We start from the raw sequence: 17,057 nt of genomic DNA, 5'->3' as shown, positions 1-17,057 counted from the left end.
AAAAAAAAAAAAAGTATTGATAAGAATACAATCCCCACCCCACTCATAAACACATAGATGCCTTGCAGTCATACATTTTAACTTTTATTTTGGTAGGGGATGGAGATAGGTGGGTAGGACAAAGATGGGAGATAAAGAGGGAGGTTGTCACAGAGGGAAAGATATAGTTAACAAAAAACACCTTCAAAGATCTTCAGAGGTATATAAGGAAAATCAAAGTTAACCATGATCTAGGTATTCTATACCTAAAAAAAAAGACTGATTTTTTTCTTTTTAAAGTAGTGACTGAAAAAAAGGGAAAGGAATAGACGGATTTTCCACCCACTAATTTTTCTGAAAGAATTGTTTATTAGTCAGTAGTTCCTAAGTCAGAAAATGGCTAAAACCATAAATATGAAAAATTCTTGGCCGGCCCCGTGGCTTAGCGGTTGAGTGCGTGCGCTCTGCTGCTGGCGCCTGGGTGCACATCGACGCACCGCTCCTCCGGCCATGCTGAGGCTGCGTCCCACATAACAGCAACTAGAAGGATGTGCAGCTATGACATACAACTATCTACTGGGGCTTTGGGGGGGGAATAAATAAATAAATAAAATTATTTAAAAAAATAAAATAAAAAATAAATAAAAAATTCTTAGGGCCGGCCTGGTGGCGCAGTGGCTAAGTTTGCACACTTTGCTTTGGCAGCCTAGGGTTCACGTGTTTGGATCCCGGGTGCAGACCTACGTACTGCTTACCAAGCCATGCTGTGGCAGGCGTCCTACATATAAAGTAGAGGAAGATGGGCACGGATGTTAGCCCAGGGCCAATCTTCCTCAGCAAAAAGAGGAGGATTGGCAACAGACGTTAGCTCAGGGCTAATCTTCCTCACACACACACACACACAAAAATTCTTCACTTTCTCCCAAGGGAAACACTACTGAAACAATATGGATCTGAACAATGAATTTGAATCGTGGCTCACATACTTGTGGAACATTCCCTTCTGCGCGTAACTCTTTAGTAGTAAAATCGGGAACATAACTCGATCTTATAAGGTGAGCTGGGATAATTAAATTATCATATAAACAAAGATCATCTATAGTCTACGTGCTGCTGAAGTGAGCACTACAAATGTCATCAATAAATTCCATTTCTTGTAATACCCTTATAATTCCAGTTCTCTAATTCCTGAATCCAACAGTATGCTCTATTTCAAATCTGTAATAAGCTATAACCAGGACAAAAGTCAACTAAATAGGAAATCACAAAAAGTCTGTGAAAATAGCCTTTTTTGCGTGTGTGAGGAAGATCTGCCCTGAGCTAACATCTGCCAATCCTCCTCTTTTTGCTGAGGAAGACTGGCCCTGGACCAACATCCATGCCCATTTTCCTCCACTTTACATGGGATGCAGCCACAGCATGGCTTGACAAGCGGTGCGCTGGTGTGCGCCCGGGATCCGAACCAGTGAACCCCGGGCCACCGCAGCAGAGCGTGCGCACACAACCGCTTGCGCCACCAGGCCAGCCCCAAAAAATAGCTTTATAAGAGAAATTAAAATGGTTATGAATTACAACCGATCACTACTGATCCTTCTTCTCTGAAATACTTTCTTCCCTTGCTGTCAAGACACAGTGGTTGTGCACCCTACTCCAATGGTTGCTCCCACTCGGTCTTTGCTAATTCCTTCTGATCTTCCCAACCTCTACATATTGGAGTATTCCAAGGTTCAGTCCCTTGACATAGTTTTCTATCACATGTGATAACTTTAGCCCAGACTGCTCATCTAAATTCCAGATGGAAATCCAACTGCTTACTTGACATCTCCACTTGGATGTTCAAAAGCCATCTGAAACTTAACATGTCCAAAACAGGGATCCTGATCGTCCTCCCCAAAATCTGCTCCTCCTACAGGATTCTCCAAATCAGTCATTAGCAATTTCCATACTTTCAGTTACTTAGGCCAAAAGCCTTGTAATCATCCTTTTAACTTTCTATTTCCCACATTTCCACATCCATCAGCAAAATCCAGTCTATTTTTAAACTGCATCCAGAATCTGACTACTTCTCACCATCACCACTGTGACTATTCCATGTCAGCAGGCTCCTAAACTTATCTCCCCAATTCCATGCTTGGCTCTTTACAAGCTACTCTTAAAACAGCAGCCACAAAGTTCCTGTTAAACTTAAGACACTACTCTGATCCTTCCTTTCTCATAAAATACAAAAGCGCCAAGTCAGCTCAGTAGCCCTCAAGGCCCAACAATCTGCACTCCCCCTAATATGACCTACCTCTACTTCATCCCTACTACTTCCCCCCCTTACTCACTATGCTCCAGCCAAACTGGCCTCTTGACTCTTCCCAGAACACACCAGAGTCCTCCCTCAGGGCTGTGATAGCTACTATTCCCTTTGCTGAGATCACTATTCTCTACGCACCCCCACTTGTGATAGCTACATAGCTAGCTTCCACCGCCTCCTTCAAGCTGTTAATCAAACATGCCCCTCTCAGATAGGCTTCCCTAACCACCTGTATAAAAGAGCCACACTCCTCTGCTCCCTAGCACCCACTTTTCCCTTTTTGCTCTACTTCTTTTATTGTGTACCCCTCTTAACATCCCCACACAGCATGAATTTCTGGTCTATTCTGTTCACTGATACATTTCCAGCACCAGGCATATAGCAAGCTCTTATATTTGTCATTTAAATCAACTATAAGGAAAAACATTTAAATGCACTAAAATCAAAGAATGTTAATTAAAATAATGTGCATAAAATATTTTGAACACAGACTATCAAATCTAAAATCATAACATTCATTTTTCGTCAAGATGAAGAAAAATACTTCTATACATACACCAATCAGTATAAATGGGTATAATATTCCTGGAGAACCATTTGCCAGGATTAATCAACTTTAAAGACGCATATTCTTTGATCTAAGCCTTTATACCTCCCTTTAGTGGTTTTTTAAACAGTACTTCTCACCACTTAATATATTTTATAATCTTTGGTTCATTATTTATCATTTATCTCCACCACCAGAAACGTAACCATCATGAGGGCAGAAACAGTTCAAACCTGCACTGGCAGCTCCTAGAACAGTACCTGGCACAAAGGCACTCCAATATTTGTTAAATGCATGTATGCAGATATTACAGTTTTATTATAATAAACAAGTGTTTGGTTAAAAACAACACAACGTATTCATATAGGCAACTTATGTAAAAATACTTGTAACATACTGAGTGAAAAACAATTGGCAAAAGAATATACAACATTTTGAAAACAGGCTCTTCTTTTTTATCTCTAAGAAGCTCTTCTCCTGTGCCAAGTCATTTAACTAGGACCTCCCCTACTCTATCGCCCAAAAAAGTCTCCTTTTAACTTACAATACACCTGAAGCATACTAATTAAAGAAATATTTTCACAATATCTAGATTCTTTGTTTCTCTGGAATAAATATTAGTGACAGTCTCTGCCTACCTATCCACCCCTGCCTCAATTATAAAAGTAGAGACTTTTTAAAGTTTAAAGTTTAAACTAATTAAACTTAATGTTTTACCCATATACAAAAGAAAACTAGCATTCCATGCAGACCAGGCCACTCTATTAACCAGATTATATGACTAAAAAGAATACCTTCTAATCCAATAATACTTGATAACAAATATGATGTAATAAATATCCTTGACAGCACCTCTCTAAAATATCTTTATTAATAGAATCTTACTTATGATATTGTTGAGTTTTCTGCATTAGCTTCTCCGGCAAACCATCTTCATCATCAAACTGCTCCATAGGCTCCACAATGACTGGACGAGGGGTCCTAGATAGATAAAAAGTATTAATAAGAATTAATCTAGTATCCAGAGTTAACATCCTCCTAGAAATATTTTATAACAATTCCAAGATATATACTTGGAAAATCTCTCTTCAGAAAAATGTCACAGAAGTTATCATATATAACTCATTAAAACAGCCAATAAACATTTACAGCACCAGACAGGTGAACGTCAGTCAAAGTCACACAAAGATGGATGCTTGTTTTCAGAGGATAGTCTATTCAAGATGACAGAAAAGTAAATCAACAACTATGAACCTCTGTAACCACTGTAGTTAACTTTTACAAAATATGATGGAAAAGAATAAGTAACTTATGTTTTATGCATATAGTGTCATTGTCCTCATGTCCCACTGCCTCAAACTCCAGTCTCCACCTAACTCCCAGCCTTCCTATGTGTCTTGTTCAGTCTTGCTCAGAAAAGTCTTCCTAAAACCTAAAGTGAGACCTAAAAGATATCAGCCAAGCAAAAGGAAAGGAGGGGTAGCCAGAAGATACAGTGCATTCAGGGAGGAAGTGGGGGGGGGGGGGGGTTGGGCCACGTGGCTTAGTGGTTAAGTGTGCACGCTCCACTACTGGCGGCCGGGGTTCCGATCGCGGGCGCGCATCGACGCACCGCTTCTCCGGCCATGTTGAGGCCGCGTCCCAGGTACAGCAACTAGAAGGATGTGCAACTATGACATACAACTACCTACTGGGGCTTTGGGGAAAAAAAGGAGGAGGATTGGCAAGAGATGTTAGCTCAGGGGCAGTCTTCCTCAGCAAAAAGAGGAAGATTGGCATGGATGTTAGCTCAGGGCTGATCCTCCTTTTTTTTTTTTTTTTATTTGTGAGGAAGGAGGAAGTTGGGGGAAGGGAGGAGACAAAAAGAGTAGATGATGAAAGATAAGACTTGGAAACCCTCCTTCTTTACTATTTTCCTAAGTAGTAAAACAGGAGGAAGGGAAAGCTCATTGAGGAAAGAGAAAAAAGGGAAATAAGTGGAGTGGATGATACACTGATAATAAAATTTTCCTTGCTATCAGTCTTTCACCATGCAAGCGATACTAAAATCTATTTATACTGTCTTGTCAACAGAGACGATTCAGAGAGAAATAAATCACTGTTAACTTTTGAGGTGGTAACGGAAGAGCTAGAGAGGAGAAAGCACTTTCTGGATTCCAAATTCTTCCCTTTACAAATAAATAAAGATGCAGAGATTAACATACACTTTAAATCCTAAAATGTAGGGGAAAGAAAGATATAAAATGTTTATTTAAAAATGATTCCAGGGTTAGTAGAGACTTCTTGGATAGAAAAAGAATTAGAAGCAAGTGTAAAATACTTTGGGGTGATGAAGACAACTATAGAAACCTTAGATAAACTGAGTGGGAACTCAAAAGAAAAGGGACTTACAGGCTTAGATTTCCAGGGTGGACACCTCATATCCATCATGTAAAAACATAAATGTAATAAAGAATTAGTAACTACAGCCTCAGAAAGTACACGCAACCCAATGAAATATGAGAAAGCAGCTGAGAGTTCCTGAGGCCACCCAACCCATGGGAGGATGTGGTACTTCTTTTTTTTTTTTTTTTTAATAATTTTATTTATTTATTTATTTTCCCCCCAAAGCCCCAGTAGATAGTTGTATGTCATAGCTGCACATCCTTCTAGTTGCTGTATGTGGGACGCGGCCTCAGCATGGCCGGAGAAGCGGTGCGTCGGTGCACGCCCGGGATCCGAACCCGGGCCGCCAGTAGCGGAGCGCCTGCACTTAACCGCTAAGCCACGGGGCCGGCCCAGGATGTGGTACTTCTAAGAGGACCCAAAGGGGCCCCAGGGCAAAATGAACAGGATGCACTATAAAGACCACTTACTCACTGTAAGCCTTGGCAGGGCCACAAACATTAGAATAATAACAGAGCCGGATAAGAACTACACCTGAGCAGAGGCCAACAAAGACGGAAACTCACAACCTACCCCTTCAATACCACAAGGCCAACAACACCCGCCAAGAGAAAAATAAGAAAAGCAGACTCAAGAAGGAAATGTACTAAGCAGATCATTTGTCATTCCAAATATGAAAAAATTACTTGGAATTGACAAGATTAATTTTATGAAGTCAAGGACATGGTGAACAAAGAGAATATAATGACATGAATACTACACTCTCAAATAATGCCACGTGTTCTAACCATATTTTTTCAACGTATGAATATGGGCAACTAGACACTCTTACATTGGGCGGGGGGGAGTACAGCCCTCTGGAAGAGAACTTGATCAATACAAATGCTATATATTTATATCTTGTTCCTGCAATTCCATTTCTTTTTTTTTCCTGAGGAAGACTCGACCTGAGCTAACATCTATGGCCAATTTTCCTCTTTTTTCTTAAGATTCCCCCTGAGCTAACATCGTAGCCAATCTTCTTTTTGCTTAAGATTCACCCTGAGCTAACATCTGTTGCCAATCTTCCTCTATTGTGTATGTGGGTCACCACCAGAGCATGCCCGCCAACAAGCGGTGTAGGTCTATGCCTGGAAACTGAACCCAGGCCACCTAAGTAGAGTGTGCCGAACTTAACCACCAGGCCACGGCGCCGGCCCCCTTGCAATTCCATTACTATTTTTTTTTTTGGTGAGGAAGATCAGCCCTGAGCTAACATCCATGCCAATCCTCCTCTTTTTGCTGAGAAAGACTGGCCTTGAGCTAACATCCATGCCGATCTTCCTCCACTTTACGTGGGACTCCGCCACAGCATGGCTTGACAAGCAGTGTGTTGGTGCGCGCCCGGATGTGAACCAAGGCCGCCAGCAGCGGAGCACGGGGACTTAACCGCTACGCCACGGGGCAGGCCCACAATTCCATTTCTAAAGAGACAGATGAATATGTGAGCAAAGATCAGTCACAACCATATTCATCACATTATATAACACAAAAAGACCACATGTGATGTACAAATGATGTCCTTGTAGAACTGTGTCTTATTTTTTGTTTATTGGGATATACACTAAAAAATGAACATTACATTTTCGTTGTATGTACCACTTCCTGTAGAAGCTGCCTTTGCCCATTATCTTACCCATCTTGTTTATTTCTTTTTTTTTTTTTTTTTTAAAGATTTTATTTATTTATTTTTCCCCCCAAAGCCCCAGTAGATAGTTGTGTGTCATAGCTGCACATCCTTCTAGTTGCTGTATGTGGGACGCGGCCTCAGCATGGCCAGAGAAGCAGCGCGTCGGTGCGAGCCCGGGATCCGAACCCGGGTCGCCAGCAGTGGAGCGCGCTCACTTAACCACCAAGCCACGGGGCCGGCCCACCCATCTTGTTTATTTCACTTTGATCTTTATGTGTTAACAAAAGTTTTTAAACCGTAAGAAATTCTGTTTATAATTACTAAATTTACTCTTTTTACAAACCTAGGTAAATCATATATAAAAAGAGACTAAAAAGGAAATAAATCTGGAGTTGTTATCTGTGGGGTTTTTTCCTCCCCACTTTGACGCTAAATTAATCATTAGTTTGGTTGCAAAACTGATAAACGTTCCATTGTGGACAAGTTTAAACAACATAGTAAGTTTCATAGAAAGAAAGTCAGTCCCATGAAATCCTACCATTTGGAGAGGATCTCTGAGTATATTTCACAAATATCTCTTCAGATTTTCCATTCCACTAGATATACATAATTTTACATAGAATGAATCACCTATACGTGCTTTCTTCAGAAATCCTGTATCACTCAATATAAAATGGCACCATTACACATGTACACATGTACCATAATTTTTTAACCATACCAATTTAATGTTTACATGTTTTCTGTAATGATACATAATATGATTAACATATTTGTGACTGATCTTCCCTCAGTTGTTCAATTACCTCTTTAAGTAGAACTGTGAGAACATGGTGGAATATATAGTATTAAAAACATGGTGACTTAAAACAAAATGCAACATTTTGTGCATGCAATTAAAAAAATGAAGAATTACGTAATTATGACAATTTGTTTCACTATTAAATCATCTTTGCAGGGCCGGCCCCGTGGCTTAGCAGTTAAGCGTGCGCGCTCCGCTACTGGCAAGCCGGGTTCGGATCCCGGGCGCGCACCGACGCACCGCCTCTCCAGCCATGCTGAGGCCAGAGCCCACATACAGCAACTAGAAGGATGTGCAACTATGACACAACTATCTGCTGGGGCTCGGGTGCGGGTGGGGGGAGGGGGGAGGATTGGCAATAGATGTTAGCTCAGAGCCGGTCTTCCTCAGCAAAAAGAAGAGAGTTAGCAAGGATGTTAGCTCAGGGCTGATCTTCCTCACAAAAAAATAAAATAAATAAATAAATAAATCATCTTTGCAGAGTTTTTTTGCATCATTTTGCAGAGATTTTTTTATTTTAGTCTTATTTAACATAGCTGAGAATTGAAGGGTAATGATAAAGATAAAATATTCCCTAGGATGATGAAATAAGATGTTTTATGATAGAGGAGAAATAAAATCAACTACGACCTGATAACGTTATCCTAGATTTATAAAATCACCCAATGGACCCATACAGTAATTTTAAGGGGAAAAAAATGAGTTTATTCTATTTTTTAAATTTTCTTTTTGTTCTTTTGAAGACCTCTAAGAAATAAGTAATAAAATATCAATCCTTACAAATAATTAGGACTGCTAAAAAAAAACAAGTAAAAAACTAAAACTGGACCCAACTGACACTGATGGGATACCAAGAGTTAAGGGTGCTTTTCTGGAAAGCTAAGTAGCAATTTATGCTTCCACCACCAGCAGATATGTCTAGACAACTCTTGTGTTTCCAATATATAAGCAAAAGAAATATTACAATTTTGTTTGTACTAAAGAAATTTTTGGCATCTAAAAGTAACCCCATTTAATAAAAAGATATGTGACGAAGCAAATAAAATGTTGGAAAAAGCAATCCCTTTCAAATATGAGTATAAAATAGGAAAAGTATAAAAAATCACTAATGGAACAATCACTTGTGTGTGGAAAAGAGTTGACAAAGCAGGCCTGAAACTTCTATCTGCTATCCCACACCACCCTGATAAGGCCGCTTTTCTGTGCCAAAATCGTTTGTACAATGTGGTTTATGTTGAACATACACCTTCTGAGTCTGTTTCCTTCTGGGAGTCTGAAATTTTGGTATTTGCCCGATGACAAAACTTACAAAACTGACACTCCATCCTTCACCCCCACACATACACTCCTAGAGTCAACTGAACTTCCCCTGGTAGTTAACACTTCATTCGTGTGTCTCAACTAGTTGCTGGATGAATTAAACAGGTCCTGTGAGCCTCAACTGGGAAAGGAATCTTGGAGCTTACATCTAGTTTCCTCCAGACTTCACCTCACATGCATTCTTCCTTTGCTGATTTTGCTCTATATTCTTTTGCCGTAATAAATCTTAGTCATAGGTCTATATGCCGAGGCCTGAGTCCTTCTAGTGAATCACCAAACCCAGGAGTGGTCCTGGAGACCCCCAAGATACATGTGTAAGCACACTAATCAAATATAACTTCTGCTGACATAGTCACCTTTTTATTCCAGTCTTTTCTCATAATCAGTTTGTTAACACAAATTTGGATCACAGCATACATCTAGTTTTGTGTCTTTTTTTTACATGCTAAATTAATGTTTTATTTATAGAAAAATAAAAGTTTTAAAGCAGTTGTTAAGACAGAATATGGGCATAGCTAAATGTTCTGCTGTAAATGTTCTGCTGTACACAAAGATTCTGTGAGCCAGCCCCCTGGCATAGCAGTTAAGTGCACGCGCTCTGCTGCTGGTGGCCCGGGTTCTCATCCCAGGCGCACACCAACGCTCCGCTTGTCAGGCCATGCTGTGGCAGCATCAAACATAAAGCAGAGGAACATGGGCACGGATGTTAGCTCAGGGCCAGTCTTCCTCAGCAAAAAGAGGAAGATTGACATGGATGTTAGCTCAGAGCTGATCTACCGCACAAGGAAAAAAAAAAAAAAAAAAACGATGGATTTTGTCATTTGTTTAGTTGTTCGTATTTTGTGTGTGTGTGTGTGTGTGTGTGTGTGTGAGGAGGACCAGCCCTGAGCTAGCATCCAATGTTCAGATCCTGGGCACGAACCGACATACCGCTTGTCCGGCCATGCTGAGGCCGCGTCCCACATACAGCAACTAGAAGGATGTGCAGCTACGACATACAACTATCTACTGGGGATTTGGGAGAAAAAATAAATAAATAAATAAAATTATAAAAAAAAAAAAAAAGAAAGAAAGAAAGTGACAAACCAGATATAAAGTAATATATCAAATCTTTGAGTCAAAATATTTATTTAAAAATACATCTCTAGGGCCGGCCCCGTGGCTTAGTGGTTAAGTGTGCGCGCTCCGCTGCTGGCGGCCCGGGTTCGGATCCCAGGCGCGCACTGACACACCGCTTCTCCAGCCATGCTGAGGCTGCGTCCCATATAGAGCAACTAGAAGGATGTGCCACTATGACATACAACTATCTCCTGGGGCTTTGGGGGAAAAATAAATAAAATTATAAAAATAAATAAATAAAAAAAAATACATCTCTAAGGGCCGGCCCCGCGGCTTAGCAGTTAAGAGCACGTGCTCCGCTGCTGGCGGCCCGGGGTTCGGATCCCGGGCACGCACCGACGCACCGCTTCTCCGGCCATGCTGAGGCCACATCCCACATACAGCAACTAGAGGGATGTGCAGCTGTGGAATACAACTATCTACTGGGGCTTTGGGGAAAAAATAAATAAATAAATAAAATCTTAAAAAAAAATACATCTCTAGGGGCCGGCCCAGTGGCCCAAGCGTTTAAGTGCCTGCACTCCGCTGCAGTGGCCCAGGGTTCGCGGGCTCGGATCCCAGGTGCGCACCGACCCACCACTTGGCAAGCCATGCTGTGGTGGGATCCCATATAAAGTGGAGGAAGATGGGCACGGATGTTAGCCCACGGCCAGTCTTCCTCAGCAAAAAATGAGGATTGGCAGATGTTAGCTCAGGGCCGACCTTCCTCACAAAAAAAAAAAAAAAAAATCTCTATTATATTCGTGAGTCAAAGAATCTTAAGGTTTTGGGCCGGCCCCATGGCTTAGCGGTTAAGTGCGCGCGCTCCGCTACTGGCAGCCCAGGTTCGGATCCCGGGCGCGCACCGACGCACCACTTCTCCAGCCATGCAAAGGCCGTGTCCCACATACAGCAACTAGAAGGATGTGCAGCTATGACATACAACTATCTACTGGGGCTTTGGGGGGAAAAATAAATCCATAAATAAATAAAAATTATAAAGAATCTTAAGGTTTTTATACCCAGTACCTAAATCCCTTCCAGAAACAAAATGACCAACTTCCATTAGCACCAGGAGTTATAAAAATACTCATGCGGCTTCACTTTCATTGAGTGGATATTTTTAAATCTGTGCCAATACAATAGATCCAAAAAAAAAAAAAAAATTTTAGCTTTATCTTTTAATTACTAATAAAAATTATTTAAATATTTAGCTGTCAATCTTAAAAACCATTATCAAAGCCACAAATGTCTCTCTCCTAAGCCCAAAGAAAGCACAGAAATATAACAAGAGTCAGAAGAGAACTGGTGTAGGTAGGAATAAATTCTTTTTCTCCCAAAAAGAACAAAAATAAAACAAACAAATAATTAGCAAATAGAGTAATGCTACACATAATAAGGATTTGAGCCACATTAATAGTTACATTCTTTGGGTTACCAAAATTCAATTAGTTTAAAAAGAAACCACTTAAGTTTTTTCCAAGGAAACTCTGGAATAAATTTGCTCCATAAAAATCTATACCCAAGAAAAAAGAATGATCAAACATTTTTGTATCATATTGTTTGTTACAAGGTTAGTTATTACAGCAAAAAAGGGAAACAACCTAAATGTCTAATGGAACATCCAATACAGTCATGCATCTCTTAACGACAGAGATATGTTCTGAGAAATAAGGTGTTAGGCAATTTTGTCATTGTGTGAACATCATAGAGTGTACTTACACAAACCTAAATGGTATAGCCTACACACACCTAGGCTACACGGTACTAATCTTACGGGATTAGTACTGTCTTATATAGACTGTCTTATACACAGTCTGGTGTTGACCGAAACATCGTCATGCCGCACATGACTGTAATTAAGTCTGGAATAACTATAACGAAATAATATGCAGCATTTTTAATGATATAAGAAAAAACTCACAATATAACAGTAAGGAAAACTTTATAAAAAGATGACACTAGCTAAACAAAGAGAAATTGTTGGGTTTATCATAAATAAATACCAAAGGTAATAAAACAGGTAGTGATGTAAAGGAGAAAGTCTGGAATACCTTGGAATCTTCTCTCCTACAAAGCTAAAATAAGACAGTAACAATAAAAATTCTCAAAAGTCTAAGAGGAAATAAATCCAAATTGAAGCACATTCTGAAAAACAACTGTCCTGAACTCTTCAAAAATGTCAACGTCATGACACTGACGGTTTTGTCATTTGGGGAACTAGGAAATTACAGACATGATAACTAAAATCAATATGCGATCTTTGATTGCATAGAAGATTTTTAAAAAGTTATAAAGGACATTACTAGGCAATGGGGTAAATTTAAATATGGACTGGATAATCACATAACAATATTGAATAAATGTCAAATTTCCTCAGTGTGACAATGATATTGTGGCTCTGTAAGGGAATATTCTTAAGAGATACATACGAAATACTGTATTCTGGGGTAAAGTGATATGTGTAATTGACTACTAAATGAATTAGTAAAAACAATTTGTGTGTACATGGCAAAAAAATAATGTGGCAAAACTAACAATTAGTGAACGTGGATATCATTTATATTAACATTAAAGGGTTGGTTTTTTTTTTTCCGTGAGGAAGATCAGCCCTGTACTAACATCTGCCAAGCCTCCTCTTTTTTTTTTTTTTTTTTTTTTTGCTGAGGAAGACTGGCCCTGGACTAACATCCGTGCCCATCTTCCTCCACTTTACATGAGACGCCGCCACAGCATGGTTTGCCAAGCGGTGCGTCGTACACACCCGGGATCCAAACCGGCGAACTCTAGGCCGCCCGCAGCGGAGCTCACGCACTTAACCGCTTGTGCCACAAGGCCAGCCCCTAAAGGGTTGTTTTAAAGGGAAAATTTCTTTTTCTAACTGAAATTGGAACACACACATATTCTGCCTCTATGGAAGCAACTCCCACATCATTTTTAGGGTATTAGCTGGAAAATGGTAAAAACAAACCACTGTACCTTCATTTACCTTAACCTGCAGTGATCTTTAAAAAAAAAAAAAAAAAAAAAAAAAAAGCTAGAGACAGAAAAATTTAACTAGTGAGTAGCTATCACGACATCTAATCAATTCCTGTGTAGCTCTGGGTATGAGCATCTCTAATGTTCTAGGTATGATTCTAATGTTTAAAGATGTGGACATATGTTACCACAGGTGGAGGTTTTTTAATTTTCCTTTTATCCCCATTTTTCTGCCTCTTTTGTAATTTTAAACAGCATAAATATAAACGGTAGTCCTCCCCTTATCCATGATTTCACTCTCCACGGTTTCAGTTACGGGTGGTCAACTGTGGACCGAAAATATTAAATGCAAAACTCCAGAAATAAACAATTCAGCAGTTTTAAATTGTGTGCCATTCTGAGTAACATGATGAACTCTCCAGCTATCAAGCTCCGTACCGCCCAGGATACGAATCATCCCTCTGTCCAGTGTATCCACGCTGTATACACTACCCACCTGTTAGTCACTTAGTATCCATCTCAGTTACGAGACTGGCACAGTGTCCCAGTGCTTGTGTTCAAGTAACCCTTATATTACTTAATGGTCCCAAAGCACAAGAGTGTGATGCTGGCAATTTGGATATGCCAAAGAGAAGCCATAAGTGCTTCCTTTAAATGAAAAAGTGAAAGTTCTCAACTTAATAAGGAAGGAAGAAACATCATATGCTGAGGTTGCTAAGATCTTTGGTAAGAACGAATCTTCTACGCATGAAATCGTGAAGAAGGAAAAAGAAATTCGTGCTAGTTTTCCCATCGCACCTCAAATATGTATGTGTATTAATGCACCACATTCACGACATCTGGTCAACAATGGACCACATACACAAAAATGGTCCCATAACATTAGTACCATATAGCCTAGCTGTGTAGTAGGCTATACTATCTAGATTTGGGTAAGTATACTCTATGATGTTCGCACTACGATGAAATTGCCTAAAAACACATTCCTCAGAACGTATCCCCATCATTGAGCGATGCATGACTGTACAGGAAGAAACACAGTATATATAGGGTTCAGTACTATCCAAGGTTTCAGGCATCCACGGGGGTCCTGGAATATATTCCTCGTGGATAAGGGGGGACTACTTTAATTTACATATACTTTGCATAATATGTGTTAATCATTATATATACTATACAAGGCTGTTTACCTAAAACCATGTATAGTACACAGCATTTTATAACAATTTAAAGGTATTTTCCAAATTTTGATTACACAAGATGTCTACATTTAGAAACTAAACCCCTATGATACCACTCCTATAAATCACTTTATTACCTCAGATATCTGAGATTTAGTTGGTCAGTCAATAAATATTTGATTATCTAATATGTACCAAGACTGTACTTGGGATAGAGATACAAGGGTAAACAAAACTATCCCTAAAGTCTGCTAAGAGACCAAAAAAAAAAAAAAATCTGAATAAACAAATGAAATAATCATTTTAAGAGCTAAGAAGGAAAAAAGGCAATGCTGTCAGAAAGAGTAACAGAGGGAGCCCACTTCAGGTAAGGCAATCAGGAAAATCCTCTCCGGGAAGTGACATTTCAGCTGAGACCAACTATTCAAACAGCAGGGGAAGAGCATCTGGAGTTCCCATGAGGAGGTTTAACTAACAGTGAAGTTCCTGAGCAGAGAGAGTCGACAGGAAGAATAAACCACTCTGCTCGTAGCACAATATAAAAAGCAATGGATTTAGCATCAGACTAAATTCCACTATTTATTAGCTGTGCAATCTTAAGTAAATTACATAACATCTCTGGGACAATTTTCTCATCTGAAAAATTGGACAAATAATCAGTGATGCTGTAGAAATCCAAGAGATCATGATTATGAAATATTTGACAGACAAAATGTTCAACACTTTGCCCATTCCCTCAAAATTATTTTCAAATTCTAAAAGCTACCTGTAAGCAATGCTTAAATATTTACCAATGCCTGATTGTGACTTTAAAAAAACACCAATTAATCAAAGCTTGCAGTGGAAAAAAAATACTAATCACATGCCTTGCCTATTGCTTTAGTTCCTTCCTTCCTTTCTTCCTTCCTTCATTAAATAATTATTATAAACTTACTATGTGACCAGGAGCTACTACAACACAGGTAATGGGATTACAGTGTTGATCAAGACAAAGCCCCGGCCCTGGTGGAACAGTAAGTACTATGAAGCAAAATAAATTGGAAAATAAAGTATCAGTGATGGTGCAGACCGGATGGCTATTTTAAGATAAAGTAGCATCTCTGAGAGGCCAGCCCGGTGGCACAAGCGGTTAAGTGCGTTCGCTCCACTGCGGCGGCCCAGGGTTCGCCGGTTCGGATCCTGGGCGCGCAGCTACGCACCGCTTGTTAAGCCATGCTGTGGCGGCAGCCCATATAAAGTAGAGGAAGATCGGCACGAATGTTAGCCCGGGGCCAGTCTTCCTCAGCACAAAAGAGGACTGGCATCAGATGTTAGCTCAGGGCTGGTCTTCCTCACAAAAAAAAAAAAAAAGTAGCATCTCTGAGGAGATAACATCTTAGCAAAATGTGAATAAAATAAGAGCAAGCCCTGTGAAGATCTGGTGAGAGAGCATTCTCTAAGCAAAGGGAGCAAGACCTGTCTCTGAGGTAACAAGTTGGCAGTGTTGTAAAATAGTAGACGTAGCATGAATTACAGCTTTAGCACGAATCCTTAATAGTCAAAAACAAATTGAAAACCACTTTACAAATCATCAAACTCAGCTCTCTGGGACTAGGAAACAATTTTTTTACACTGTCTTTGTTTCCAATTCCCCAAACCTTAAAATATTTCAATGATTCCAACCAATAGCACAATAAGTGCCAGAGGTGAGCACAGTTAACAGAGATAAAAGGAATCAATGCAAAAATCAACTAAGAAACTTTTATACCAAATCCAGTCTAAAGACAAAGGATGACCATCAAGAACTTCCTCGTGGGCAAAAGAAAGCCATGTTAATAAGGAAGCAAGTTTATGAGCCAGCTCTGACGGCCTAGTGGTTAAAGTTCACGGCGCTCTGCTTTGGTTCCCAGCAGAACCACACCACTTGTCCGTCAGTAGCCATGCTGTGGTGGCAGCTCACATAGAAGAACTAGAAGGACTTACAACTAGAATATACAACTATGTACTGGGGCTTTGGGGAGGGGAAAAAAAAAAAGGAGAGGAAGATTGGCTAGGGCCAATCTTTCCCAGCAAAAAAAATAGAATAAAATAAGGAAACAAGTTTAATGACTATTATAATTACTTAAAAATATTTTTAAGTAAATGGAGAGATACACTACATTCACGGACTGGAGAAAGTCAATACTGTGAAGATGTCAATGTTCCACAGATTGATCTGTAGAGTAGATGCAATTCTAATCAAAACCGCAGCATAGGGACCAGCCTGGTGGCACAGCCATTGAGTTTGCACATTCCGCTTTGGTGACGCGAGGTTTGCCGATTCAGATCCTGGGCAGGGACCTACTCACCACTCATCAAGCCATGGTGACGCAGCATCCCTCATACAAAAAGGAGAAGGACGGACAACTAGGATATAGAACTATGTACTGGGCTTTGGGGAGAAAAAAGAAAAAAAAAACAAAAAAAAGCCCAGGAATTTTTTTTTTTTTTTTTTGGTGAAGAAGATTGGCCCTGAGCTAACATCTGTAGCCAATTTTCCTCTTTTTGCTGAGGAAGATTAGCCCTGACCTAACATCTGTGCCCATCTTCCTCTATTTTGTTTATGGGATGCCACCAGAGCAGTGCATGGGTCTGTGCCTGGGATCTGAACTTGCGAACCCCGGGCCGCCAAAGTCCAGCATGCAAACATAACCACTATGCCACCGGGCTGGCCCCATCAGAATAATTTTTTAATTGATAAGAGCTAATTTTAAAATCACTAAGGAGGGGTCAGCCCGGTGGCATAGCGGTTGCGTTCACGCACTCCACTTCGGCAGCCC

General features: G+C 40.1%; 1 protein-coding gene across 2 annotated transcripts in view; it reads right to left on the bottom strand.

Annotated features, from left to right (window-relative positions):
- The window catches only part of PSPC1 (paraspeckle component 1), an 83,484-nt gene that overhangs the window by 46,030 nt on the left and 20,397 nt on the right, over window positions 1-17,057 (bottom strand). For both annotated transcript variants that reach the window (XM_087436357.1, XM_014791198.2), the window contains one exon: window positions 3,711-3,806. In XM_087436357.1, coding sequence (XP_087292483.1) covers window positions 3,711-3,806 — 96 coding nt within the window. The remainder of the gene's footprint in view (window positions 1-3,710; window positions 3,807-17,057) is intronic.

This window comes from Ceratotherium simum, chromosome 10 (assembly GCF_057802395.1).
Source record: "Ceratotherium simum simum isolate JZ-2026a chromosome 10, ASM5780239v1, whole genome shotgun sequence".
NCBI lineage: Eukaryota > Metazoa > Chordata > Mammalia > Perissodactyla > Rhinocerotidae > Ceratotherium > Ceratotherium simum.
The sequence above is the reverse complement of the archived record's forward strand: the minus strand, read 5'-3'. Positions and strand labels throughout refer to the sequence as shown.